The 25851-nt window shown below is 47.0% G+C and overlaps 1 protein-coding gene across 7 annotated transcripts; it reads right to left on the minus strand.

The window, feature by feature from the left end:
- Positions 1-1519: 1519 nt before the first annotated feature.
- Positions 1520-25666, minus strand: LOC138106079 (tyrosine-protein phosphatase non-receptor type 1-like). Of its 7 annotated transcripts, none has more exons than XR_011148896.1 (22): positions 25472-25664; positions 24768-24957; positions 11858-11931; positions 11059-11268; positions 10464-10625; positions 9675-9841; positions 8408-8591; positions 6934-6999; positions 6273-6339; positions 5634-5696; positions 5513-5554; positions 4230-5271; positions 4110-4151; positions 3855-4015; positions 3709-3775; positions 2552-3622; positions 2432-2473; positions 2294-2338; positions 2148-2218; positions 2026-2066; positions 1901-1941; positions 1520-1799 (listed from the first exon to the last, which is right to left on the minus strand). XR_011148896.1 is itself a non-coding variant. In XM_069006089.1 (6 exons), the coding sequence occupies exons 1-6, from the start codon at positions 25526-25528 to the stop codon at positions 9731-9733; spliced, it is 804 nt and encodes a 267-aa protein (XP_068862190.1). In that variant the 5' UTR covers positions 25529-25663; the 3' UTR covers positions 8808-9730. The 7 variants fall into 7 exon arrangements, 1 of the variants encoding a protein (XP_068862190.1); XR_011148897.1 differs by having other exon boundaries at positions 6934-7002; XR_011148895.1 differs by having other exon boundaries at positions 6934-7040.
- Between the last annotated feature and the right edge of the window lie 185 nt (positions 25667-25851).

Consider the following 25851-nt stretch of genomic DNA (forward strand, 5'->3'; position numbering starts at 1 on the left):
AAGCAAAATCCAAACACACAAGGTTAGAACCATTCCACCACACACACACACACACACACACCACACCTCTTTCAGCTTCCACACAACCCCACCATCATCTCAACCACTCTCCCCACCCTGGCTGCTCGGGAACGGGGTTCCCGAGAGCCTCCAAATCGTCCTGCCTGACAAAACCCCGGCCCGGCACGGTCCGCACCCAAACCTTGGCAATGAACGTCGCCTCGCAGACCGGCCGGGACCGAGGAAAAAAAAACCCAGCCGGGGGGGAAAAAAAAAAAAACCCCCCCAGCTGGGGTTTTTTTATTCTAAATTTAAAAATGTGTTGAAAAACCTGAAAGGCAAAAACCAAACACACAAGGTTAGAACCATTCCACACACACACACTCACAGGCAGACACAACCACATAAGCACACACAACCTCTCACACACAGATACAGACAGTCACACGCTCTTCAGCTTACACAGTGACTGTAGCCATTCATCAAAACACTCCACCAATGAAAATACTTCGATACATCTTCCCTGGCTGCCGCTCCTCGACATCGAGCCGTAGATTCCGGGAAAATCGGTAGCATCTGTGACCGTGGAGATCCAAAGCCACCTCGGGACCTGCAAGAAAATGTGAAGCGGTCAGAGAGTGGCCCGTGGCTAGGAGTTATCCCCACACCAGGCCCATAAATTTTCTACCCAAAACCCCACAGAAAATAAATGAACCCTTAAGTTTTATGACTGTTCTACCTAACTGTGACTCTACATGCCAGGGCAGGGCGGCTCCGACCCTAAGCGGCGAACAGAGGGGCGGCACCCCAAATTAAGAAAAGATGACACGAGGGCTTGAGATGAGTCTCCAGAAGATTAATTCTTGAGCACAATACACTTAGAGGCGATGGAACCTACTGAAATACTGCGGTCATGGAGGGAGGGTCCGATACCCTCCCTCTAGAGGTCCAAGGGAATGACATGTGAAAAGAAGCCAGTACTAAAACTGAGAAGGAAGATAGATGAGAACATCTTGTGTACTTCCTCCAGTCTCAAGAAGTGAAAAGGTAAAGATGCCAGAATAAGCCCCATCTGGGAAAGTAGGCAAGTAGAGTACAGCCAATACGGCCCAGAACAATGCAAAAAAAGTCACTGATATGCAACAAAGCCCTGTGACACAGAGGACAATGGACACTACATAACATAGACACAACCTACAGAACATAGACACAAGTTGAAACTGCCCAGCAGTCTCACCTGATGGACCCAAGATTCCTACTGCAAGATGAGCCAGAGGCCGATGATGCCAAAGGAAAGAAAGCTCTATGGCAATAGCACATGATAGCAAAACATAAGTCCTTACAAGAAGTTGGTACCAAAGCTGTTAAGAGGATGCTCAAGCTCAGTAGGCCTAGAGAAGAAGGCAACAACTGCTGGGGGACCGGGGCGATCGCTCCGGACCCAAAGGCGAGCTCCTGGGCCAAAAGGTTTTGCGATGACATCAAGACTCGGAGAAGGCCGATGACGTGAAGCTCGTGAGAACACGGAGACAGGTCGGAACCGTCCTGCCCGGCAAAAGGTCGGGTGATGCTGAGGAGAAACCCTCTCCCTTTACTTCTAAGGGGCCTATCCCTCTACAGCCCTCTCCTCTAAGCTAACTTCAAATTGCCTCCTGCAAGTCCAAAGGGTTTTCCCTTGTCCCCACCACCGGTCCCAACACTTAGCTTTTGGAAGACGAGCCGACAAAATCCATCCTCAATGGAAATGAGCACACGGGCGCCATGGATGTTGATACGGTCCCCAGGGTCTGTTTTGGTGGCTGCAAAAATTCAGAAAAAAAATTCAGACCACAGTGAGACGTCCCAAAAGCGACCCCTTCCGCAAGGCCTCCCTCCCTCCTAAGGGCCCAGGCTCGCTTACCTGCCGCTTCCAAACTTCACCTCCGCAGCTGCTCACGGCACCTAAGACAACAAAACAGAAAACGTCACTGTGGCCCTCAAAAATATTAATCCCCAGGGGTCCTCCGCACCAGTACCCCGGCTCACCTCAAATCTTCATCCGATTCCAGAGGCGGCCCAGAAAATACCTGCAAAGCGAAAAGGTACATGCTTAGCACACTGCCACATACCGCTCGCCTATTACTTGCCCCACTTAAAGGCCAACTCACCTGATTGTCTCTATTTCTTGGCACATCCAAGGCAGCAGCAGCACCTGCAAAGAAACAAAGCAAAAAACATCCTGAAAGACTCTGAAATCACAACCTCCCCCCTCCAATTAAAGTACACTGCACCTATAGCTTAAGCTTGCACCCACCTGGCTGCCAGCATCCCCGACCGGGACATCTTGCCGGTGGACCGCCTAAAATGCGCAAAAAATAACAGATGCTTAGAGCTGCACCAGAAATTGATAAGTGAGGAAGAAAACTAGTTCGGTCCACTAGTCACCACTTACCTCACTCACTTCACCTTGATGGCTGAGATCCAGCTTGACCTCCTAAAAATAAAGACAAAGAACAATGCTGTAACACAGCCACCATTTGCACTTGCTCCACAAACACAAATGGTGACTGACCTTCCGGTGGGAACCCCGTCACCCGGTCCAGGGCGCTCTGCCACGGATTTAATCCCTCCGCATCTGAAAGAAAGCGATGACAAAAGTCAAAGTGCTGCATGAGAACTTCACAGCCCCAGCTATCTTGTGTCAATCTAGGAATACCATCTAGAGGCCAAACTACAGCCTACACCACAAGTTACAAGTCCCCAGGCCTTGTCCTATTACACCCATATGCCAGACCGTGCAGCAGGGCAGAGCAGCTCCGGGCCAAATTTACGCAGACACCTGTGACACAGGAAAGGACAAAGGAGGGGATGCGATGAAGAGAGAAAACCCTCGTAGAGAAGAACGATCGCAAGGACCGAGAGACCGAGGAATGAGATGACCTAGGCGAGACCGACGGTGAGCCGATGAGGCTCAAAGAACCCCGGCGGAAGGACTTATTCCGAGAACCGCAAAGACGGATGCCCGAGAATCGTACGGTCAGAATCCTCTACCGCTCTTTGCATTCTGACAAGTCCTAATCCGCTATAATGGATCATTGCGGCATACAGCTGTGAATACAGCTCAGAACAAGACCATAAAAGACATCTGACTCGACGTTTCTAAAGAGAGATGCGATTCTGATACACCTCCAAGCTCTTGAGTCAAAGGATCGATGGTATCGGCACCGGGCCAAAGAGCACCGAGAGCAGAGATGCTAAGAATAACACCCAACATTTCCAATAAGCATCTCAAAGGGCTAAGGCAAAAGACCTGCAACAGAAGATGCCCAAAAGACACAGAACATACAATAGACAAGTGACACACACCGGGACTGCTCTGCTCTGCACACCTCGGCATTGTGATCAAAAGTGAGACTTGCCCTTTATGTGGCCTAAGGGGCCCCTTCCTGGACATCCCCACCTCCATATCTGACTCAAAAATCCCTCCCGGCGAGCCCTGACCCAACACCGCACATTCATTCCCTCAGTGGATTGTAGCCCTCAACTTATCTCTCAGGCATCTGGAGATGGGAATCCTCCTCAGGCACAACAGAAGGCCGGCTCACCCTCTGGGAAGCTCCTGTCATCACCGGGCTGTCGTCTCCTAGTCAGCCACAATAAAGAAAACCAAACATCACTACAGGAACTTAGTGGCACGTCGGCCAAAGCCCCGACAATTCCGCTACTCACCGTCCCCTAAGAAGGCCGGGGTCCTCTGACCGCGCTCCGAGGCCGACGCCGTCATCGCGGGGTATGCCTGGGTTAAGAGGAGACAAGGTGGTGTGGCATTGCTGAAACTTAAGTGGACCCTCCCTCCTCCTCCCTCCCTGACTCACCGCAACTCCACGGCCGTGGATGTACCGGAAGGTACCTCAGAAGACAAAATGTAAAGGCTTCGTTGCAGAGTCCCGTAATACTTCCAGAGCGCTCACGACGGTGGCAAACCGGGTCTGTCGGGCGGTCGGCGAGAAGGTTCGGCATAAAAAAAGCGGACCCCCTAAAACACACAAATGACAATGGATGCTTAGAACTGCACCGGAAATTGATAACCGAGCAATAACAACTCATTCTGTCCACCGGTCACCACTTACCTCGCTCCATCGACCTTGACTACTGCTATCCAGCTTTACCTCCTGAAAGCAAAGACAAAGAACAATGCTGTAACATAGCCACCATTTACAGTTACCCCACAAACACAAACGGCGACTGACCTTCTTGCGGGAACCCCCTCGCCCGGTCTTGGGCGCCCTGACAGATTTCATCCATCTGCATCTGAAAGAAAGCGATGACAAAAGTCAGAGTCCTGCATGATAACAGCTCCAGGCATCCTGTGTCAATCTCGGAATACCAGCTAGAGGCCAAACTACACCCTATATTACAGATTTCAAGGCCTTGGGACTTGTCCTACTGCACCTATACACCAGACTACACGGCGGGGCAGAGCAGCTCCGGGCCAAACCCATGCAGGCACCCGTGACACAGGAAATGACAAACGAGGAGATGCGATGAAGAGAGAAAACTCTGGCAAGAGGAATGACCGCAAGGACCGAGAGAATGCGGAGCGAGATGATCTCGGCGAGACCGACGAGGCTCGAAGAAGATGCTAACAGAAGGGCTTATTCCGAGAACCGCAAAGATGGATGCCCGAGAATTGTCCGGTCAGAATCCTCTACCGCTCTTTGCATTCTGACAAGTCCTAATCCTCTGTAATGGATCACTGCGGTGCACAGCTGTGAATATAGCTCAGAACAAGACCATAAAAGACCTCTGACTCAATGCCTCTGAAGGGAGATGCGATTCCAATGTGCATCCAAGCTCGTCGGTCAAAGCTCCGACGGTATCGGCACCCGGCCGAGGAACACGGATGCTAAGGATGATGCCTGGCATTTCCGATAAGCTGGCCCCTCGAAGGGCTAAGGAAAAAGACCTAAGACACAAGATGCCCAAAAGACACAGAACATACAACAGACAAGTGACACGACACGCACCGGGACTGCTCTGCCCGCCTCGGCATTGTGATCAAAAGTGAGACTTGCCCTTTATGTGGGCTAAGGGGCCCCTTCTTGGACATTCCCGCCTTCAAAGCTGACTCAAAAATCCCTCCCGGCGAGGCCCGACCCGGCACCCTGCTTTCATCCCCTCAGTGGGTCGTAACCCTCGACTTATCTCTCGGACGTCCGGGATGTGAATCCGCCTCGGGTGCAAAATAAGGCTACCTCGCTGTCCGGGAAGTTCCTGCCATCTCCTAGTCAGCTACAACAAAGAAAATCACAACATCAGAAAATGTAAAGGCTTCATTGCAGAGTCCCATAACACTTTGGGAGGGCTCACGAGGGCGGCGAGCCGGCTCTGTCGGCCGGTCGGTGAGGGGATTTGGCATAATACAAGTGGACTGCTCAAAACACACAAATGACGATGGCCGCTTAAAGTTTAGAGTACCGGCACTCGGCACCCGAGCAATAACAACTTTTTCCTTCCACCGGTCACCGCTTACCTCACTAACTTGACCTTGACTGCTGAGATCTGGCTTTATCTCCTAAAAGAAAAAGACAAAGAACGGTGCTATAACATAGCCATCATTTACACTTGCCCAGCACAGACAAACAGTTACTGACCTTCCTGCGGGAATCCCCTCACCCGGTATGGGGCACTCTGCCACAGATTTAATCCATCTGCATCTGAAAGAAAGCGATGACAAAAGTCAAAGGGCTGCATGAGAATTTCACGGCTCCGACCATCTCGTGTGAATTTAGGAATATCATCTAGAGCCCAGCTACAACCTACATTACAAATTTCAAGTCCCCAGGCCTTGTTCTATTACACCTATGTGCCAGACTATGCGGCAGGGCGGAGCAGCTCCGGGCCAAACCCGTGCAAGCACCCGTGACACAGGAGATGACAAATGAGGAGACACGACAAGGACAGAAAACTCTCTGCAAAAAGAACGACTGCAAGCACATCAAAGGGCTAAGGCAGAAGACACGAGACACAAGATGCCCAAAAGACACAGAACGTAACAATAGACAGGTGACACGACACGCACCGGGATTGCTCTGCCCTGCGCACATCGGCATTGCGATCAAAAGCGAGACTTCCTTTTATGTGGGCTAAGGGGCCCCTTCTTGGATATCTCCATCTCCAAAGCTAATTCAAAAATCCCTCCCGGCAAGTTCCAACCCGACACCCCGCTTTCATCCCCTCCGTAGGTCAGAGCCCTCGACTTATCTCTCGGATGTCCGGGGATGCGAACGTGCCTCGGGTGCAAAAAGAAGGCTGGCTCTCGCTACCCAGGAAGGTCCTGCTGTCGCTGGGCTGTTGTCTCTTAGTCAGATACAATAAAGAAAACCAAGATCAAACTATGAGTTTAGTGGCAAATCGCAACAAGTCGGCGGCTCGCTTCGCTCCTAAGTGCCCCTAGATTCTCAAGGCCCTAGCTTTATCCCTAGTCTAAGGCTGCGGCTGCTATTGTGATAGGCACCCAGGGTAGCAAGGGACAGAGTTACAAGGCGTTTCCATAAATGCATGGGATGTGTTTGCATGCCATAAAACTTGTAAATGAGGCTGCTATGCTTATGGAAAGGCCTTAAGCGGCTCCCAAATACACCGTGCCGCCTTCAAAAGCCCCCTGCTGTAACTCCTAACCCGCTACCCTGCTCGTCCTCCCTCTCCCGGTCACAATCCTCAACTTCCCTATCGGAAGCCTCAATCTCGGACACCATCTACGGCACGAGGTAGATCCCTTTTTGGACACAATGAATTCACTGAAAAAATTTGAAGTATCCCACTCAACACAACCCGGAATAGCAGGAAGTTGCACTGCTCCAAAAAAAAAAAACCTTAGCACAAAACCAGAAATTATAAAACCACCTTACCAACCCTAAACATGTAACCCAAATGAGTGAACTTAAATATTACCTGTATTCCATGGTATCTTCTTCCCAATGTCTTCAAAGCCTCTGTTGCTTTAGAGGCTAAAAGAGCCTGCTGAAAGCAAGCTGAGATAAGCAGAAAGATCCCCATCACTGAAATGAGAGGAGAGCTCTTACCCCACTCACTCCCAGAGAGGGAATGACTCCCCTTGCAAAAGCCTGGGCTTAATATACCCCTGGCCGGGTCCGCCCCTCGTTCCCATGATGCCCAGGGAAAAGGGAGGAGCCAAATCCTGCAAGGTATAAAAGCCCTCCTAGGAGTTGCCACTGTTTGGCTCCTCTGACTTAAATTTGAGGTGAGTAAAGGGCTTGGTAGGAAACTCTTCAGGGAAACGACGATGCTTTCTTTTTTTGCTTTTATATTGAGCAAAAGGGTGGCCGGCCGGTAAGAAATCAAACTTTGTGTTTTGGGAACTCAGCTAGGTAATTTGTTGTTAAGTTGCATAATTATTCCCTAGTAATTACTGAGTAGTACTCCACCTGTGGCTTAGTAGGGTAGAGAAGAATAGTAATTTTATTAACGATGTAACTCTCCTTGGGACCTCTAATTAAGGCTATATACATTATAAATAAAAATAAGACTTCTTAATACCCTCCTAGCTGCTATTAGGGTTACGTCCGTGCGGGGCTCGCTCCCGTATGACGTTCGGTACCGGGGCTTGGGTAGGAGCACCCTGAGATGCAATTTAAATCCTTAAAATGCTCAAAAAGGGAGAGCTTTCTTTGACTGAAGTCTTTAAAATGAGGGAACGGGCGGGAGTTGCCTCCACTTGAACCGATACAATGGCAAATTAATGGCTTCTCCCCTTCAATTTAATCCCCTAACCTATTGGGAAAAGAGGGGTTTTCCTCACTTTAAAACTCTCTGGTGCTGGAAAAAGGGGGATTTTTCCTCAATTCAAACCCTTAGAAAGGAGGGAGAACTGGGCTTCCCCCTCAATTTAAACCTTACAATGATGGAAAAGGGGGAGATGAAAGGGACCTCATATACTGCCCTGCCCGCTCAGGTGCTGCCCCTTGGCACGAGAGCTTTTCCCTGGGTGTTTTCTTGAAGCGATGCTCCTTACCCGGGTGCATCCGGCCGCTCCCCGGCTCCTGCGGAGCGCTGCGACCGTTGTTCCCGAAGCGTCTCTCGGGACGCCTCCGTCGGCCCCTCTCGACCGGCAGCTCCCCGTGTAGGTGTGCCTCGGGAACCCTCTGAAAGCGACCTCTGGCAGAGCCGCCCCCTCCTCATCCACGCCGGTCGCGCTCGGTGCTGCCGCACCTCGGAGCGGGGGGATGAGGCGGAGAAAGGTCCTGCCGGTCGTTCCCTCCCCTACGTGGGCCGTCGTCCGCCCCCGAAACGCCGGGGTGTGGGGCTTTCCTTTCCGTGGAAAAGGACCGGCCTTCTCGTCCGGGTGCACGTGGCCAAAATTGGGATCCCGCCTCCAAAATTCCCTATGTCCTAGGCTTGTACTTACCGAGGAAATTCCCTGCCGATCGCAAGCGATTACCGGTAATGGTTCTTCCATAATTGTTACTGACTTCCGTTTCCTTTGAAGTGTTTGACGTGTTCCTCGAGGGGGTCGAGGGTTTGGCCGGGTCGTTTATGGCCCGTCCCGGCAGGCCCGGACCGAACCCGAGCGCCCCCGTCGCCGGTCCGCCCTGAATTTCGGTGAAATATTGATATTGTTTATAAATACTCCCTTTCCCTGCTACTCGGTCTTTCCTCGTGTATCTGCAGGGAGAGGGTTTACTCTATCCCTCGATCCCACCCGCAGCTCTCCGGCCCAAATGCCGATGCTTGCGGACACGATCTAAGCAGAAAACTACTACGAGTGTTGGCTTTTTGAAGTAAAAGTCTTATTGTACATCTGGCTGTACAATTTAAAAAAATGCATCTATTGATGGTCATTATGGGAAAGCTTTTCAGAGGAGAAAATACCCATTTTGGTAGCACAGATCCCATTTTGACAATACTGCATTTTTGTGGGTTTGGGAATCCTGCCTGTACAAGACATCTGAAAATCAGTATTTTACAATTTGATATTTGGAAACGGGGTCATTTTGATATTTTGGAACTTGATATTCTGTTGTTTTGAAATGGAATTAGTTTGGTATTTTGGAACCTGGTATTCTGATATTTGGAAACCGGGTAACTTTGGTATTTTGGAACTTGGTAATTTGTAACTGGGTTACTTTGGTATTTCTGAACGTGTTCTGGCAATTTGAAACTGGGTTACTTTGCTACCTCTGAACGTGGTGTTCTGGTATTTTGAAACTAGGCTATTTTAATATTTTGGAACTGGGTATTGTGGTTGTTTGAAACTGTTTTTCTGGTATTTTGAAATTTGGGTTTCTATGATTTTGAACTAGGTTATTCTGGTATTTTGTTCCAAAATACCAGACAAATAACAAACAAAACAAAGAACAAAATTTTTCTGTAGGCTGTTTTTTTGGTGTATTTGTAGGCTTTTTTTTTTTCCCTGTGTATTGTATGATGAGCTTTTACTGTTTTTGTAACCTCGGGGTTTGGTTTTTTGTAATCTGCGCCTGGCAGGGACCTGGGGCATCCCGGTCGAGTCTCTAGGCTTCGTTTGCTGTCTTCCGCTACGATTAACAGTTCCTGGCATGGGAACTGTTAAATTACAGACTATATGATGAGACGCTTCCTGAAACAAATTAATTCCAGCTAAATGACTCTTCCTGCTCTGCAGTTCCTATACCTGGCCCGGTTTAAATCCGTACCTAGCCCGACTCTTCGGTCCTTCCGTTTCCTACCGCTCTGCTCGGGGCTTTGCACCTCACGCTCTTTCCTCCCTCGGTGGCGTCACGGCAGAATGTGGCGAGGTTTTGGCCGGCACTTGAGGTCTCCGAGATGAACTTACCGAGAATTCTTCTGCTTTTCGCTGCACCTGCCACAACAACATTTGTTCACTGAAATAAATGCTTTCCACAATGAACTAAAGGTGTAAGGGAACAAGCGCTGCACTGTTGGGGAGGAGGATAGTTTGGCAAGGGAATTACACAGATCTGGAGGCTTGGCAGAATTGAAAAAAAGGCAAGAAAAACACAAGAACTCCAAGCCCAAGCTACATCCACTACACAAAACATATTGGCCATAAAAGCAAGAAATTCCCATCTGCTTCTAAAAAACCTAAGCAGCACAAAATAAAATCTATTTTGCTAGAGTTCTGCTTACCATAAAAAACCCTGATTAATTTAATCATGACACTTAAACTTCAGGCATATTAGAAAACTTGTACTGTCTGAAATGTCAGGGGAGGCTGATGCAGCAGCTCCACCCCAGTCACTGTGCTGGAAAGCACAGGAGGCACCTGCTACATCACAGGTACTTTTGGAAATAAATAAAACACAGCACTTTAGGTTGTGACAGATTGTAAAGCACTGTACCTAAAAGCCCCATAACATAAACATGTACTGAAGCTGAAGCAAGCACCACATTGGAAGCTTCTTTCCATCCTGTTCCTTCCACCCGCTTGCTGCAGTTCCCTGGGAGCTGCCAGGAGCACTTACTTGCACTGAAGCATCTCCCATGATGAATTTTGCCCCTTCAATAACAGCTAAGTAGGAGAACCGGAGCTGATCTGCAGTCTGGATGAGCCCCATCCTGTACTTCCTCATTTCCAGGAGAACCTGCTTAACGTCCACGGAAGAAGGGTCTTTCCGTTTGTCCATCTGCAGATAAAAACGTGAAACGTGTTTTCTGCTCTGATGAGGTTCACTACAATGACTCACTTTGTGGTAAGGCCTTCACACCACCCTCCACATTACAGAACGAATGAACTCACATACAATTGGTATCAACGGCTCTTTACTGGGTCTCCAAAAACACACAGGGGAAAACACTGGGCCTCAAAAATGCTGCTTTCCCTGAAAGCAAAGCCTGTCTTTGCGAATCACTCTGAAAACTGGAGACTTTTCTTCCCCTAACTCAAAATGGCCACTTAGGAATGAGACCTGCCTTGGAATACACTCCCAAAACAGCAGAGTAAAACAACAGGAAATCACAGGGAACCCCTCCAGCCCCTGCTCCAGCTCCTTTAAGGCTGCACCAAAGCTCCCCTGAAGGTGCCTGTGCAGGAGAGGTGGCCCTGCAGGTGGCCCTTACCAGCAGCAGACAGGTGTCCACCAGGCAGAAGGTGCCCGACCTCCCGATGCCAGCGCTGCAGTGCACCACGACCGGGCCGTGCCCGGGGCTCGGCGAGCCCGACTCCCGCACCTTGAACGGGAAATTCAGGAACGAGGCCGGCGACTCTGGGACCCCAAAGTCGGGCCAGGTGGTGTAGTGAAAGTGCAGAATCTCCCGAGTTTCCTGGGTCTGCAAAAACAGGGTTTGGGAACAGTTTTAGTTTGGATACACCAGTCAGAAGGACTGACTTAAATTCCAAGGACAAAGTTTCAGGGAGTCTCAGGGAGTTTTTATAGCTGCACAGCCAAGAAACTAATTACAAGTAATTGTCTCTTGTTGTGAAGGTCTCCACTGGGACCAAAGGGAATTGGGTAAGTAAATTTATTTATTTACAATTCAGTTATTTCAGTGCAGCTCAGAAGCCTGTGTCACTGGGTATGGCTGAGACATGAAACCGCCTGGAGTGTCCCCAGGTACGTCTCAGAAATATCCAAGAGTTTCATTTCCATGACATCTCATGCAGAATCATCAAATCCAGACCAATTCGTGACCCCCAATTTCAAGCCAATCTCCTGGCCCGGCTGCGGCACGATTCATCTGGTGCCCCGAGATGGGACCCTCTCTGCCCGGCTGCCGGATCCAGGGGTAAGCGGACCTCCCGGTCGCGACCCTGAATTTTCAGGGGGAGCTCGGCTGTCCTTTGGCTCGCGGCGGGGGCGGACAAGGACCATCTGCACCAAATTAAGGTATTTGCTATTCCTTTTAAACACAGAAATACCTGCAGGTCCAGGGTTCGAGTCCCTGAGGGTGGGTTGAAAGTCCCGAAGAAGACTGGGTCTCCCAAAATTAGTCCTGGGCAAGAAAAAAAAGTACTTTTAAGGGGTTGGACCCCGACTTTCAAAGGGGTTGGACCCCACTGGGAAAGGTACCTTTAAGGGGCTGGACCCCACTGGCGTGTGCTATTGTACTGCTATTTTTGTTTTGTCTGTCGCTATTCTGCTGCTGTGTGAGTGAGAGTGGATGAGACGTGCTGTCAAAGTACAAAGCGAGTGAGAGGCTCTATCTGCGGTTCCGTACCCCGGCGACGGGCTCGACCGGAGGAAAGCGAAGCGTTTGGCAAAGAGCGAATGAGCATAAATCACATAAACTGTCGGTTTGGAATTCAACCTTACTGTCCAAAGGGGGTGGATTTTAGAGGAGAAAGATTTTAGCTATTGAATTGAAAACATGCAGACCCCCAACGCCTTTCTGATATAGCTCCATCTGATTTCCCTTTTGAAATCCCGTGTTAAGTGTGAGAAAACGGTTCTAAAGCTTGTCTTTGTGAGCATGTATTAATTGTGAGAGAAAGTGGTATTGTATTTCTACTAGATGGAGTGGGCGGTGTCCAAGCTGCCAGAGGAGAGAGCTTGGTATCAGACTAGAAAGAGCAGGAATAAAGAACTTGGCAGAAAAGGAAAGTGCAGATAATGTTAAAGGGGAGAGTGGCAGAGAATAGTGAGAAATTTGAGAGGAGCTGGTTAGAAAAGTACAGCAAGCGTATGGAAGAAGAGATGAGGAAAAGGCAAAAGCAATGGCAAAGGTGATGGCAGAGGTTTTAAGAATTGTGGACATTGTGGTTAATAGGTTTGGGTGTTTAGTTCCCTTTTCTGCTTGGTGTTTTGTGCGGAGCTGCGAGGCTCCTGTTATGTGGTGCTTGTGCAGAGCTGAAAGGCTCCTGTTTGGAGGGGACCCGTGCCCCTGTGCCTTTTGTGTTTTGTTGTGAAAAGCCAAAATTGGCAGGTTTCGGTTCTGAGGTGAATCCGGAGCTCCTATCTTGTGGGGAACCCTCCCCTGCCACCGGTCTGTGGTTTATTGTGGAGAACTAGAATTGGCAGATTCTAATCCTGCGGCCAATTCTGCAGCTGCTGCCTTGTGGGGATGGTGTTGTCCCTGTGCAGGCCCAGGTATTTGTCATGCAGCCTCATCTGCGGGGGCTGTAAAGAAACCTATGGGGAGAATGTTTTGCTGTCCTTCCTTGGTTAATTTGTTAGTCACCTCTCTACTCCTGGGGTGGACTTGGTAAAAAAAAAAAAATATTGAGATAAGGAACAATTGGTTACTAAAAGATGATTGATTACTAAAAATGTGATTGGTTATTTAAAAAGAAAAAAAGGCGACTCAAATGCCTGATTCACAGACTGCAACTCTTGCAAAACTCTTAAAAGCAGTCTCGCTCCCTCCGCTGAAGAATCAATTGGAAGAAACCCCACCGAAAACCTGTGGGAGACAACAAAAGTGGTGCGACAAGCACTTCATAGAATAAAAACTAAAACTCCACTTGAATAAGTTAATGCAATTAAACTCTTGTTTCACTCAGACTTTTTTTTTTTTGGGAAGTTTGTTTCTTTTCTCTTTTCTAGGAATGTCAAATGTCCCGACATCAAAGATAAAGCAAGCAGTTTGAGAGCAAGGAAATGTCAAGCAGCAAAATCACACCTAAATGTGATAACCGTTGCTTCGCTGTCACTTTGTGTTAGCCCTATAAAGTTTTACTTCTTTTTTAATAATCGGTCTAGTGGGCCAAATTTTCACTTTTCTTTTATAGGAATCTACCAATACCTGAGATGGAGCTGTGTGAAAACCAATGAAATTGAAAGTGTCACCATAATTGCTTGCATTGTCAGTTGGTTAATGTTTGTAATTTGTTTGTGTTTTCATTGCAAGTGACAGATCAAATAGTAGTTAAAGCATTCTACATATTCTTGAGTTTAATTTTTGTCTAACTTGTTTTGTCTTTTTACTGAAAAATGGTGTGGCTCAGGTCTTATGGATGTATAATTTGTTTCAACCAATATTATCCTGAGAGTTGGTATAAGAATTTATACATATTTGAAATCCTACAAATATGGACTAACCCTCCCGGTTCTGCCTCAGAAGGCTTCAAAATTATTATAATCTGGCTAAATTTTTTGGATTTTCTAATTAGTGAATTAAAGAGTCTTGACAAAACACAAGCAAATGCTACATGAGAAATGATTGAATCCCCCTTCCTAAACCAGGAGGGATACAGAAAAGCCTTCTACCAGCTCTCAAACTAAAGTGCTGTTCAATCTCATGCCATATGTCTTAAGAGGATGTTTTAACTTTTCCTCACCCCTCCTATTTATAGCATATTCTGCAATGTCAGTTGTAGGTGCAGAATGGGATGAAGGCAATTTATTCACCAAAAAAAAAAGGCTACATGAGGTAAAAAGAAAAAAAAACCCCTAAATTTGAAAGAGAATTCATTTCATTTTTAATCCCACCAAAAATAAAGCCACAGTTTGTAGTTTGTGTCAAGATTAAATGACAAGAGTGCTATAATCTGTCTCCTGGAAAACAGAGCATAGCCCTGATGTAAAGATATGTTTGCATGAGAATATTTTGTATGAAAATGTTCTGTGTGTTAGTTTTGTATCATAAAAACTAATCCTTCATAATGTATAGAATTATATAGCAGAGTAAGAATATTATTATAACAGAAACTGTATAAAGAAGTTACAACCAAAGAAGCCTCCTGAAGATACCTGACTAGGACTTTGAAGTGTAAGTTAAACCACTAAGATTAGATAAAGGGAAAACCCATTCTTTGCCCAACTCAGGCCTAGGAAAAAAAACAAAACAAAACCAAAAAAAAAACTACAAAACAAACAAGACTGAAAGAAGAGAAATACCCATAGATAGTAAAATAACAAATCAGATGATCCCATTAGTAAGAGATGTTGAAATTCCAGGGAGATCAAAACGGGCTCCCCCAGTGATTATTGAACTACTGGAAGGGGTACAACCAGTGTCAGTTAAACAATATCCACTAAGGCATGAAGCATGAGTAGGAATGGAACCAATAATTAGTAAATTTATTGATCAGAAGTTGTTGAGAGAGTGTAGATCTTCCTGCAATACCCCAATTCTACCAGTACAAAAGCCAAATGGAAGTTATTGATTAGTTCAGGACCTGAGGACACTTTACTCACAAAATTACCAAGTGACTGAGTGTGGTTTTCAGTTTTAGATTTAAAGGATGTTTTCTTTTGTCTGCCATTAGGTGAAAGCAGTCAGGAAATTTTTGCCTTTGAATGGGAAAACCCCAGAACAGGGAGAAAAAGCCAGCTTACGTGGACTGTATTGCCACAAGGATTCAAAAATAGACCCGTGATAGTTGGAGATCAATTAGCCAAGGAACTGGAAGCCTGGACGCCGCCGCTTGGGAAAGGGAAGGTACGCTCTTGCAGTACATCGATGATCTATTAATAGCAACAAGGACCTGTGAAGACTGCAAGAACTGGACTGTAAGTCTTTTAAATTTTCTGAGACTAAGTGGACATAGAGTCTCTCCTGAAAAGGCTCAGCTAGTCCTCCACAATGTTACATATCTGGGGTATGAACTGGCAGGAGGGGAGAGAGCCTTGAGAGACAACAGGAAGGAGGCAATTTGTCAAATGCCCTGGCCAACTGAAGAACCAAAGAACTGAGAACTTTTCTGGGAATGACAGGATGGTGTAGATTACGGATCTGCAACTATAGACTCATTGTGAAACCTTTATACCAACTCCTAAAAGAGACTAGGGGAACTCACCTATGCTGGACACCAGAGACTAATAATGTATTTGTAACTCTACTGGGCATACCAGATGTCACTAAACCTTTTCTGTTGTTTTGACATGAGAGACAAGGACTGGCGCTGGGACTTTTCGCACAGAAGCTGGGACCCTACAAAAGGCCGGTGGCTTATTTCTCCAAGCAGCTGGACGTGGTCAGCCACGGAGAGCCTGCACTGCGTGCAGTGGCAGCCGTGATCCTGAACGTAGAAGCTCACGAGTTCACACTGGGACAGTAGATAACTGTTTTTGTCTCTCACACGGTGTCAGCAGTGCTCACACAGAAAGGAAATCACTGGTTAACCCCATCTCGCTTTCTCAAATACCAGGCTGTCCTAGCAGAATCGGAGGATGTGAGTATCCAAGTAACTAACGTTTTAAACCCAGCAGCTTACCTGGGGCAAAGCTGCTGAGGAGCCTGTACGGCATGACCGCATCGAAACCGTGGACGCGGTTTACTCCGGCCGCCCGGACCTAAAGGACTCTCCGCTAGAAAATGCGGCAAACTGGTTCACCGATAGGAGCGGTTATGTCAAGAATGGTAAGCGGCTCGCTGGGTATGCAGTTATAGCCACAGATGCTGTCATTGAGGCAAAACCATTACCTGTGGGGACATCAGCTCAAAAGGCTGAAATAATAGCCCTAACTCGAGCCTTGGCATTGGCCGAAGGAAAACCTATCAACATTTGGACTTATTCGAGGTATACTTTTGGGGTGGTACACGCTCACGGGGCTATCTGGAAAGGAAGGGGTTTATTAACCTCACAGAAGAAATCAAGCAAGCTACTGAAATTGTACAGTTACTGGAATCAGTGGTAAAACCTTCAAAAGTGGCTATAATGCATTGTAAGGGACAGTCCCAGGGTAACACTATCCCTGAACTGGGAAATGCTATGGCAGACAAAACAGCAAAGGCAGTGGCCAGTGGGCTTCAGATCCAAGCCCTAGCTCTAATTCCTTCTAGCATCCTTATAAGTAAAAAAATAAAAACAAACCACCATATGACACTGATGATTTAAATTGGATACAAGAAGACAAGGGACAAATGAGCACAGATGGGTGGGCTAGGATAAAGGGTCTCATAATCATACCCAGAAAACTGTTAAAATTATTTATCCAAAGCGAACATTGCATCAGATCACCTTAGATTACAGTTCTTGAAGGTTTGAGGAGGTATGAGACAAACTTACAGCATGGTTACCCAACTTACCCGGCTTAAACAATTGTTTGTAATAGCTATTTGTGTTATTGCATTGTTACTTAGTGTTTGTATTAGTAGTTACTGTTGTATGATATTATGTACCTGGAATCGAGATGCTTATGCTCCATGGCACAAGCATAAACTTAGAACTAAGATAGAGAAGGGTTCTTACTTTAAAGACATGCAAGATTTGTAAAGAATTACAAATACCCAAAGAAAAGGGGGGGATTGAAGAAGGGGCAGTCAATAACTAACTCATGTAAGCACAAGTTAACTAGCTGGAGACAGCAAATGTTAGTTCAGACAGCAGATGCTAATTACACAACCTAAGAAGCCAAATTCACCTTAATCTTGTCAAGATAGAGGTGTAATAAATAAGGGTATTTTGTTCATTGAAAACAGCTGACACAGGCCACAACGTACATAACAGGAAATGTCTTAACAAATCCATATGTAAAGGTTGTAAGTGCTGTAAGTGTACTATTGTTTAAGCTCCAGGAAGAAAAGCGGGGGATACTAACTGACCAAATATGGAAAGGGTCACCCAGAGGGCACTTGAAGAAGACTACTTGCCTTCAGCTATCGACCACCAGAAGGCAGAAAACGACCCCCTAGCAACAAGCTCACACATGCGTAGAGTACTCCCTTGAAGATAAGTTACCAGGAAATGATCCTGCGTAAAAGAAGGACTGAAATTTGCAAACCCCTGCGGCGGTCGGTGGAGCGGGGACTCCCCTGTCGCCCAGCGCTGATTTTGCTTATGCCTTGCTTGCTGTAATTAATAACTTCTCTAATTTGATTAAACCTCCTTGTCTGCCTCAGTCAATCACAATTTGGTGCCGTGACTCGGATGGGAATGGTACGGTGAGACAGAGATAGGGGAGGCGCCCCACCTCTGGTGGCCTCGGTATCCTTAGTCTTTACCTCGCTCCCACCGACGAACCTAAACTCAAGGCATTAAACAAAGGGAACCGGTCGGCCCCATAAACTTTGTGCACAGAGGTCCGGACGAAGACGCTGGAAGCGTGAGTATTTGCGGAAAAGGGATCCGTTCGGTCGGGGTCGGGTATCCTGGAGTGTGGCGAGTGCGGTGTGTGAGAGGGGGGCCGGCAGCCGGACTCCCCAAGCGAGTGTGGACCCTCAGTAGTGCGGTTCCCATTGCCCGCGAGGGCGTGGGCCACGAACCAGGGGAAGCGAGTGATTCCACACACAGAACGCCTGAAGGCACTCCAGAGGATGGGACAGGGGAAAAGCAAGCCCTCTAGTTCCATGAGGTTTCCCCCAGTACCTGAGGATAGTCCGTTAGGGCTTTTATTGAATAATTGGAGGCATTATTCGAGTACACAGAATAAAGATAAGGCCAAGATGATTTATTATTGTATAGAGGTCTGGGGAGGAAAGCAGATATCACAAAATGTATTTTGGCCTATATTTGGGTCCTACGAGGACTGGGTGAGACAGGATTTGAATTTATGGGTAAATTCCAAAACTCCTTTTAGTCGAGAAGAGAGTGAATATGCAAAAATATGGATAGAGACCCCCGGGGTACTCCTGTTTACTTTAAAGGAAAAATCTGAAAACTCGGGGGTAAGAAGAAAAGATAAAAAGAAAGAGGAAGTCCCGTTGATTCCACCCCCCTATATACCTCCGCAGGCCCCGCAAGCACCCCCACTCCCACTCCCTGAGCAGCCCCTAGAGGAAGAGGAAGGGAATCCTGAACCCGAACGGGAGGGACCAATGACAAGGGGCAGAGCTAGACGTCATAACCTCTGTCCATTAAGAGAAGTGCCTATGGGGGGACCCCAACCAGGAATTGGCTTTATTTCAGTTCCCCTTAGCTCTGGAGATGTACGGGACTTTAAGAAGGAAATGGGGAACCTATTAGAAGACCCCCTGGGAGTTGCAGAGAAGCTAGATCAACTTTTAGGCCCTAATATATAGACCTGGGATGAGTTGCAGTCAATTCTAAATATTCTTTTTACTGCAGAAGAAAAGAACATGATTAGGCGAGCGGGAATGCAAATTTGGGATGCCCAACATGCCCAAGGCCCACAGGCAGATATCAAATGGCCTTTACAAAACCCTAATTGGGATCATCAGGATCCAGCACACAGAACTCATATGCAGGACTTAAGGACAATAGTTATACAAGGGGTCCGAGAGGCAGTACCGAGAGGACAAAACATAAATAAGGCCTTTAATGAGAGGCAGAGAAAGGAGGAAACTCCAACAGATTGGCTAGAAAGGGTAAGAAAGAATCTACAGCTGTATTCAGGCCTGGACCCAGACACACAGTTGGGTCAGGCACTTCTGAAAACTCAATTTGTAGCCAAATCATGGGATGACATCAGGAGGAAGCTAGAAAAACTAGAAAATTGGCAGGAGAGAGGATTAGATGAATTGTTGAGGGAAGCGCAGAAAGTATATGTCAGGAGGGATGAAGAGAATCACAAGAGACAAGTCAGAATGATGGTGGCAGCAGTAAGGGAAAGCAGAAAACAAGACTCTCCCCGCCGAATGGGGCAAATACCCAGAAAGGCCCCTAGGAACACAGAGGGAAATCAGAGAGTGGAAAGGAGGGAAGCAGTCGTATGTTTTTATTGTGGGGAGAAGGGACACATCAGAAGGGATTGTAGAAAGAGGATAAGAGATGAAAAGATGTTTAAAGAAGATTAGAGGGGTCAGGGGCTCTACTTACTGGGGACCAAGAAACATCCAGAGCCCTTGATAAAAATAAAAGTCGGTCCCCAGTGCCAGGAATTTGAATTCCTGGTAGATACGGGAGCAGAAAGATCAACTATCCAAGTTTTACCATCTGGATGTAAAGTCTCCCGAGACACCGCCCTTGTAGTGGGCGCCAAGGGTGAACCTTTTGAGGTCCCTGTTATTAAAGATGTCCTGATAGAAACCGAATCAAAAATAGGAATAGGAAGCCTTTTGTTGGCACCAGAAGCAGAGTATAACCTCATGGGTAGAGATCTCATAGTAGAATTGGGAATAAACCTAGAGGTAATTAATAAAGAATTGAGAATCAAACTATGCCCCCTTAGAGTAGAGGATGAAAAGGAAATTAACCCTGAGGTATGGTACACGCCTGACAGTGTGGGCCAACTGAACATTCCGCCCTTCTCCGTAACCATAAAAGATCCAGAAATTCCAATAAGGATCAAGCAGTATCCCATATCCCCAGAAGGGAAACGAGGACTAAAGCCTGAAATACACAGACTAATAAGCAAGGGACTCCTAGAAGCCTGTATGTCCCCTTTTAATACACCCATTTTACCAGTAAAGAAACCAGATGGATCCTATCGATCGGTGCATGATTTAAGAGAAATTAATAAGAGGACAGTGACCCGGTTCCCGGTGGTTGCTAACCCATACACCCTATTAAGTAGACTAGGGCCAGAAAATCACTGGTGTAGTGTAATTGATCTAAAAGATGCATTTTGGGCCTGCCCCTTAGACGAAAATAGTAGAGATTATTTTGCCTTTGAATGGGAGGACCCAGATACTCATAGGCGACAACAGTTGCGATGGACCGTGCTGCCACAAGGGTTCACAGAATCACCAAATTTATTTGGACAAGCATTAGAACAAATCCTCCAAGAATATCAAACAAGAGAAAACATTACTTTGATTCAGTATGTGGATGACCTCCTGATTGCAGGAAAAAAAGAAGAAGAAGTTCAGGAGGAGAGCATTAAACTGTTAAACTTTTTAAGCTGGAAGGGACTAAAAGTATCAAAGGCAAAATTACAGTTTGTAGAAGAAGAAGTAAAATATTTAGGCCATTATTTGAGTAAAGGAGAGAAAAAAATAGACCCTGAAAGAGTGAAAGGAATCCTCTCACTCCCGCCACCAAGGAGCAAGAGACAAGTAAGGCAATTGCTAGGATTAGTAGGCTACTGTAGACAATGGATTGATAATTATAGTACCAAGGTTAAATTTCTGTATAACAAGCTCAGTCATGACGGGTTATTGAAATGGAGCGGAGAGGATGAGCAGAGCTTAGAACAACTGCAACAGGATTTAATTAACGCTCCAGTACTAAGTTTACCTGATTTTAAAAGACCATTTTATCTATTTGTAAACATTGAAAATGGGACAGCATATGGAGTATTAACTCAATATTGGGCTGGGAGAAAGAAACCGGTAGGATACTTGTCAAAGCTATTAGACCCAGTAAGCAAGGGATGGCCTACATGCCTACAGGCAGTGGTAGCCTGTGCTCTCTTGGTAGAAGAAGCACGTAAAATAACTTTTAATGGGGAACTCAAGGTACTATCTCCACATAATATTAGGGGAATATTGCAACAAAAAGCTGAAAAATGGATAACAGATTCGAGACTTTTAAAGTATGAAGGGATCTTATTAGATTCCCCAAAGCTAACACTAGAGGTCACTACACTACAAAATCCGGCCCAGTTCTTATACGGAGAACCAAATGAGAAAAAATTAGCCCATGATTGCATGTTAACCATAGAAGAACAAACCAAAATCCGACCGGACTTAGAAGAAGAAGAATTAGAAGAAGGGGAGAGGCTGTTTGTAGACGGATCATCTCGGGTAATCGAGGGAAAGAGAGTATCTGGCTATGCAATCATTAAAGAGGAAGGGTCGGAAGTCTTAGAGTCAGGACCTCTAAGTAGATCCTGGTCAGCTCAAGCTTGTGAATTGTATGCAGTCTTACGAGCTCTGAGATTGCTGAAAAATAAAACAGGGACAATATATACAGACTCCAAATATGCATATGGAGTGGTACATACATTTGGAAAAATATGGGAAGAACGAGGGTTAATAAACTCTCAAGGGAAAGACTTAGTCCATCAGGAGCTAATAAGACAGCTACTCCAGGCCTTACGGGAGCCTAGAAGAATTGCTGTAGTACATCTTAAAGGACACCAGAAAGGATTAGATTTTAGGAGTAGAGGTAATAATGGGCCAGACCGAGAAGCAAAAAGGGCAGCACTTTTGGTTATACAACAAGTTCAGGATAAGGAACAACCAAAGGAGAAATTCCTCAATAAAACTAGAATGTATAGTTTTACAGAACAAGAAAAAGAGAAACTATCACGAATGGGGCTAAAAGAAAATTCAGAAGGAGAATGGAAACTCCCAGATGGAAGAGTAGTACTACCTAAATCAATAGCAGTAGAAATTTTACCAAGGTTACATAGCCAAACTCATTGGGGAACACAAGCACTAGCAGACCAGTTTGCCACCAAGTATATGTGTATTGGAATATATAATTTGGCAAAACAAATTGTTAAAGGCTGCATAACTTGCCTTAAAGTGAATAAGGCTTATTTAAGAGAACACCCATTGGGAGGGAGACCACTAGCACACAGGCCCTTTGCTAACATACAACTAGATTTCACCGAATTGCCCAAAGTAGGAAGAAGTAAATACTTATTAGTTATAGTATACCATCTAACGCATTTTGTCGAAGCATTTCCCACAGCAAGGGCAACAGCACAGACAGTGGTCAAAGTTCTATTAGAAAATATTATCCCTAGATATGGAATAATTGAGACTATTGACTCCGACCGAGGACCCCACTTTGTATCTAAAATCATCAAAGAAGTAATGGGAATTATGGGAATAAAGTGGGAATATCATACCCCCTGGCATCCCCAAAGTTCAGGACGAGTAGAAAGAATGAATGGGGAAATAAAGAAGCAATTGACAAAGCTTATGCTTGAAACCAAGTTGTCGTGGGTGAAATGTCTACCATTAGCTTTGTTAAACATACGGACTCAACCAAGATCTGACATGGGAATCTCCCCTTTTGAGATGCTGTATGGAATGCCTTATAATATGGGGGAACCTCAAGATCACCCAAATTTAAGAGACCAAAACATGAATCATTACATTATTACCTTAATGAAATATAGAGAAGAATTATGGAAAAAGAGCATGATAACTCAAAGGCCCCCGCTAGAACTTAAACTACATCGAATTCAACTATTTAATTACACCCACGATTATTGTATTCAAGTGTCCATCATACCCCGAATCACGTATCATCCTAGTGAATACATGTACCAACAACACACCACAGCAGATCATCACCTAGTAAAAAGAGAACCTTTTATTGCATTAACCATAGCAACCCTTCTCACTATAGGAGGAGTTGGGGCAGGAACTGGAGTAGCATCCTTAGTCACCCAGCAAAAAGAATTAAGAGCACTAAGGGTCTCAGTAGATGAAGATCTAAGCCGAATAGAACAAGCAATTGATGGCCTAGTAAAATCAGTAAGATCTCTATCAGAAGTAGTCCTACAAAATAGGAGGGGATTAGACTTATTATTCCTTCAGCAGGGAGGACTGTGTGTAGCACTCAAAGAGGAATGCTGTGTTTATGCAGACCACACTGGGGTAGTGATAGACACCATGACTGAACTAAGAAAACGGCTAGAACAACGGAAAAGAGAAAGAGAGGCACAACAGAGCTGGTATGAATCCTGGTTTAATCATTCACCCTGGTTAACCACTTTGTTATCTACCATTGCAGGGCCTCTAATTCTGTTAGTCCTAGGACTCACATTTGGGCCGTGTATATTCAATAAGCTGATCTCCATAGTAAAAGGGCGCTTAGAAGTAGCACATTTAATGCTCCTTAGGGCTAAATACCAGCAGATACCAGAAAATCATGAAGAAGAAATGTTAGAATTAGCTAAACAAGAGCTAAAAAGATTCAATGAACAAAAATGAACAAGAGAAAAAGGGGGGATTGTAATAAATAAGGGTATTTTGTTCATTGAAAACAGCTGACACAGGCCACAACGTACATAACAGGAAATGTCTTAACAAATCCATATGTAAAGGTTGTAAGTGCTGTAAGTGTACTATTGTTTAAGCTCCAGGAAGAAAAGCAGGGGATACTAACTGACCAAATATGGAAAGGGTCACCCAGAGGGCACTTGAAGAAGACTACTTGCCTTCAGCCATCGACCACCAGAAGGCAGAAAACGACCCCCTAGCAACAAGCTCACACATGCGTAGAGTACTCCCTTGAAGATAAGTTACCAGGAAATGATCCTGCATAAAAGAAGGACTGAAATTTGCAAACCCCTGCGGCAGTCGGTGGAGCGGGGACTCCCCTGTCGCCCAGCGCTGATTTTGCTTATGCCTTGCTTACTGTAATTAATAAATTCTCTAATTTGATTAAACCTCCTTGTCTGCCTCCGTCAATCACAGAGGGGACAAGGATTATCTCAGAGGCTGCTAAATCATTCATTATTTAAAGCCGTGGCTCAGTTAAAGAGCAATACCAATTAAGCTCCTGGATAAAAAGCCTGGGAGATCGGGGTTGGGTTTTTTTCTATTGTTCCTTTCGGTGGCTTTTTGCAAGCAAACTATGAAGCGGACAAGCCGCAAGCGTGCTACAGCGCCCCTTGCTGGGACTCGCTCCGGGCTGGCGCTGTTCCACGGTGCGAGGGGACCGGAAAAGCCACGCGACCCACGGAACCGGCGGCACTCGCCGCCCGAGGACGGCCCCGCGCTCCCGGAACCGGGAGGAGCGCGGCTCGCGGCACGGAAGCGGCTCCTCCGGCAGGCGGGGGCGGCCCCGCGCCGGGAGACCCCTCCCGCCCCCGGCGCCTGCTGAGCGGCACTGGCGCCGGGCCGAGGGGGACCCGGCGGCGCGCGGCTCGCGGCACGAAAGCGCCTCCTCCGGCAGGCGGGGGCGGTCCCGCGCCGGGAGACCCCCGCCCGCCCCCGGCGCCTGCCGAACGGCACCGGCGCCTGACCGAAGGGGACCCGGCGGCGCCCGAGCCCCGCGCACGGACGGCACGGAGCGGGCGGGACGACCCGGGGCGGCGCGGCTCCGTGCCGCATCTCCCGCCTGCCGGCCCGGCGGCGCTCACCTCGGCTCCGCGCGGCTCGGACCGGCGTGGCTCCGTCGGTCCCTGTCGGCGGCCCAGCCCCCAAATTCCCACTCCTCCTCAGAAATTCCCCAGGGGCCGGGAGTGCTCCCGCGCGAGACATTCGGTGCCGGGGCATGGCCGGAAGCGACCTCAAATGCGGTGGCACGCTCCGATTCAAACCTTTCAAATGCTGGAAAAGACGGAGTTTCTTTCAATTTAACCCCTGAAACTGAGGCAACGGGGGGTGTTCACCTCAATTCAAACCAATACAATGGTAAATAAATAAATGTGTTCTCCCTTTCTATTTAATGGTCTAAGATACCAGAAAGAGAGGAGTTTTCCTCAACTCTCAAATGATGGGGAAAGGGCGATTGTTACCTTCATTAAAACCCTCAAAAAGCAGGGGCAGCAGGGCTTCCCCCTCAATTTAGAACTTAGGTTGATGAAAATGGAGGGGTTACCCTCAATTCAAACCCATAAAATGGTAACATCTGTGCTTTCCCCTTCCATTTTAAATGGAAGTGGGATCCCCTCGTTCAAACACAGACAATAATGAAGGAGGAGTTTCTTCCCTCCATTTAAACTCCTTTTGTTCTCGTAATCCCCATTTTTTTCTGAGGGCACGGGGGGAGGGACTGGCAAGATGAAATCAGAAGGGAAAAATAGAAAGAACCCCCCCCCCGCAAACCCACTCACCGGCTCACCTGCTTAGCTGCAGCTGCCTGGCGCCTCCTTTGGCAATGCTCCGCATCTAACTGCATCCGAGTGCTCCCCCAGACCCTGTGAGATGCTCTCACCGTCCTTTCGTGAGAGACCCCCCCAGGACCTCACCGTAAGCCCCTCTCCTCCAACATAGCCCTGCAAAAGTGAGCTGAGGTAACCCCTCCTAAAACAGGCCCCGGCAGGAGCCGCCCTCTCCTCACCGTCACAGCTCACACCTGGGGCTGCTCTGCCCCCTCATCATTCTCACGGCTCACACCTGGGGTTGTTGCCGGTCCAAGTGTGAGGGCAGGTGCAGAAAGGATTTGCTGCTCCTTCCCTGGACGGCTCATTGTCTGCACCTGACACGCTGAGGCACTGGGCT

The sequence above is a fragment of the Aphelocoma coerulescens genome, chromosome 2, assembly GCF_041296385.1.
Source record: "Aphelocoma coerulescens isolate FSJ_1873_10779 chromosome 2, UR_Acoe_1.0, whole genome shotgun sequence".
Classification (NCBI taxonomy): Eukaryota; Metazoa; Chordata; class Aves; order Passeriformes; family Corvidae; genus Aphelocoma; species Aphelocoma coerulescens.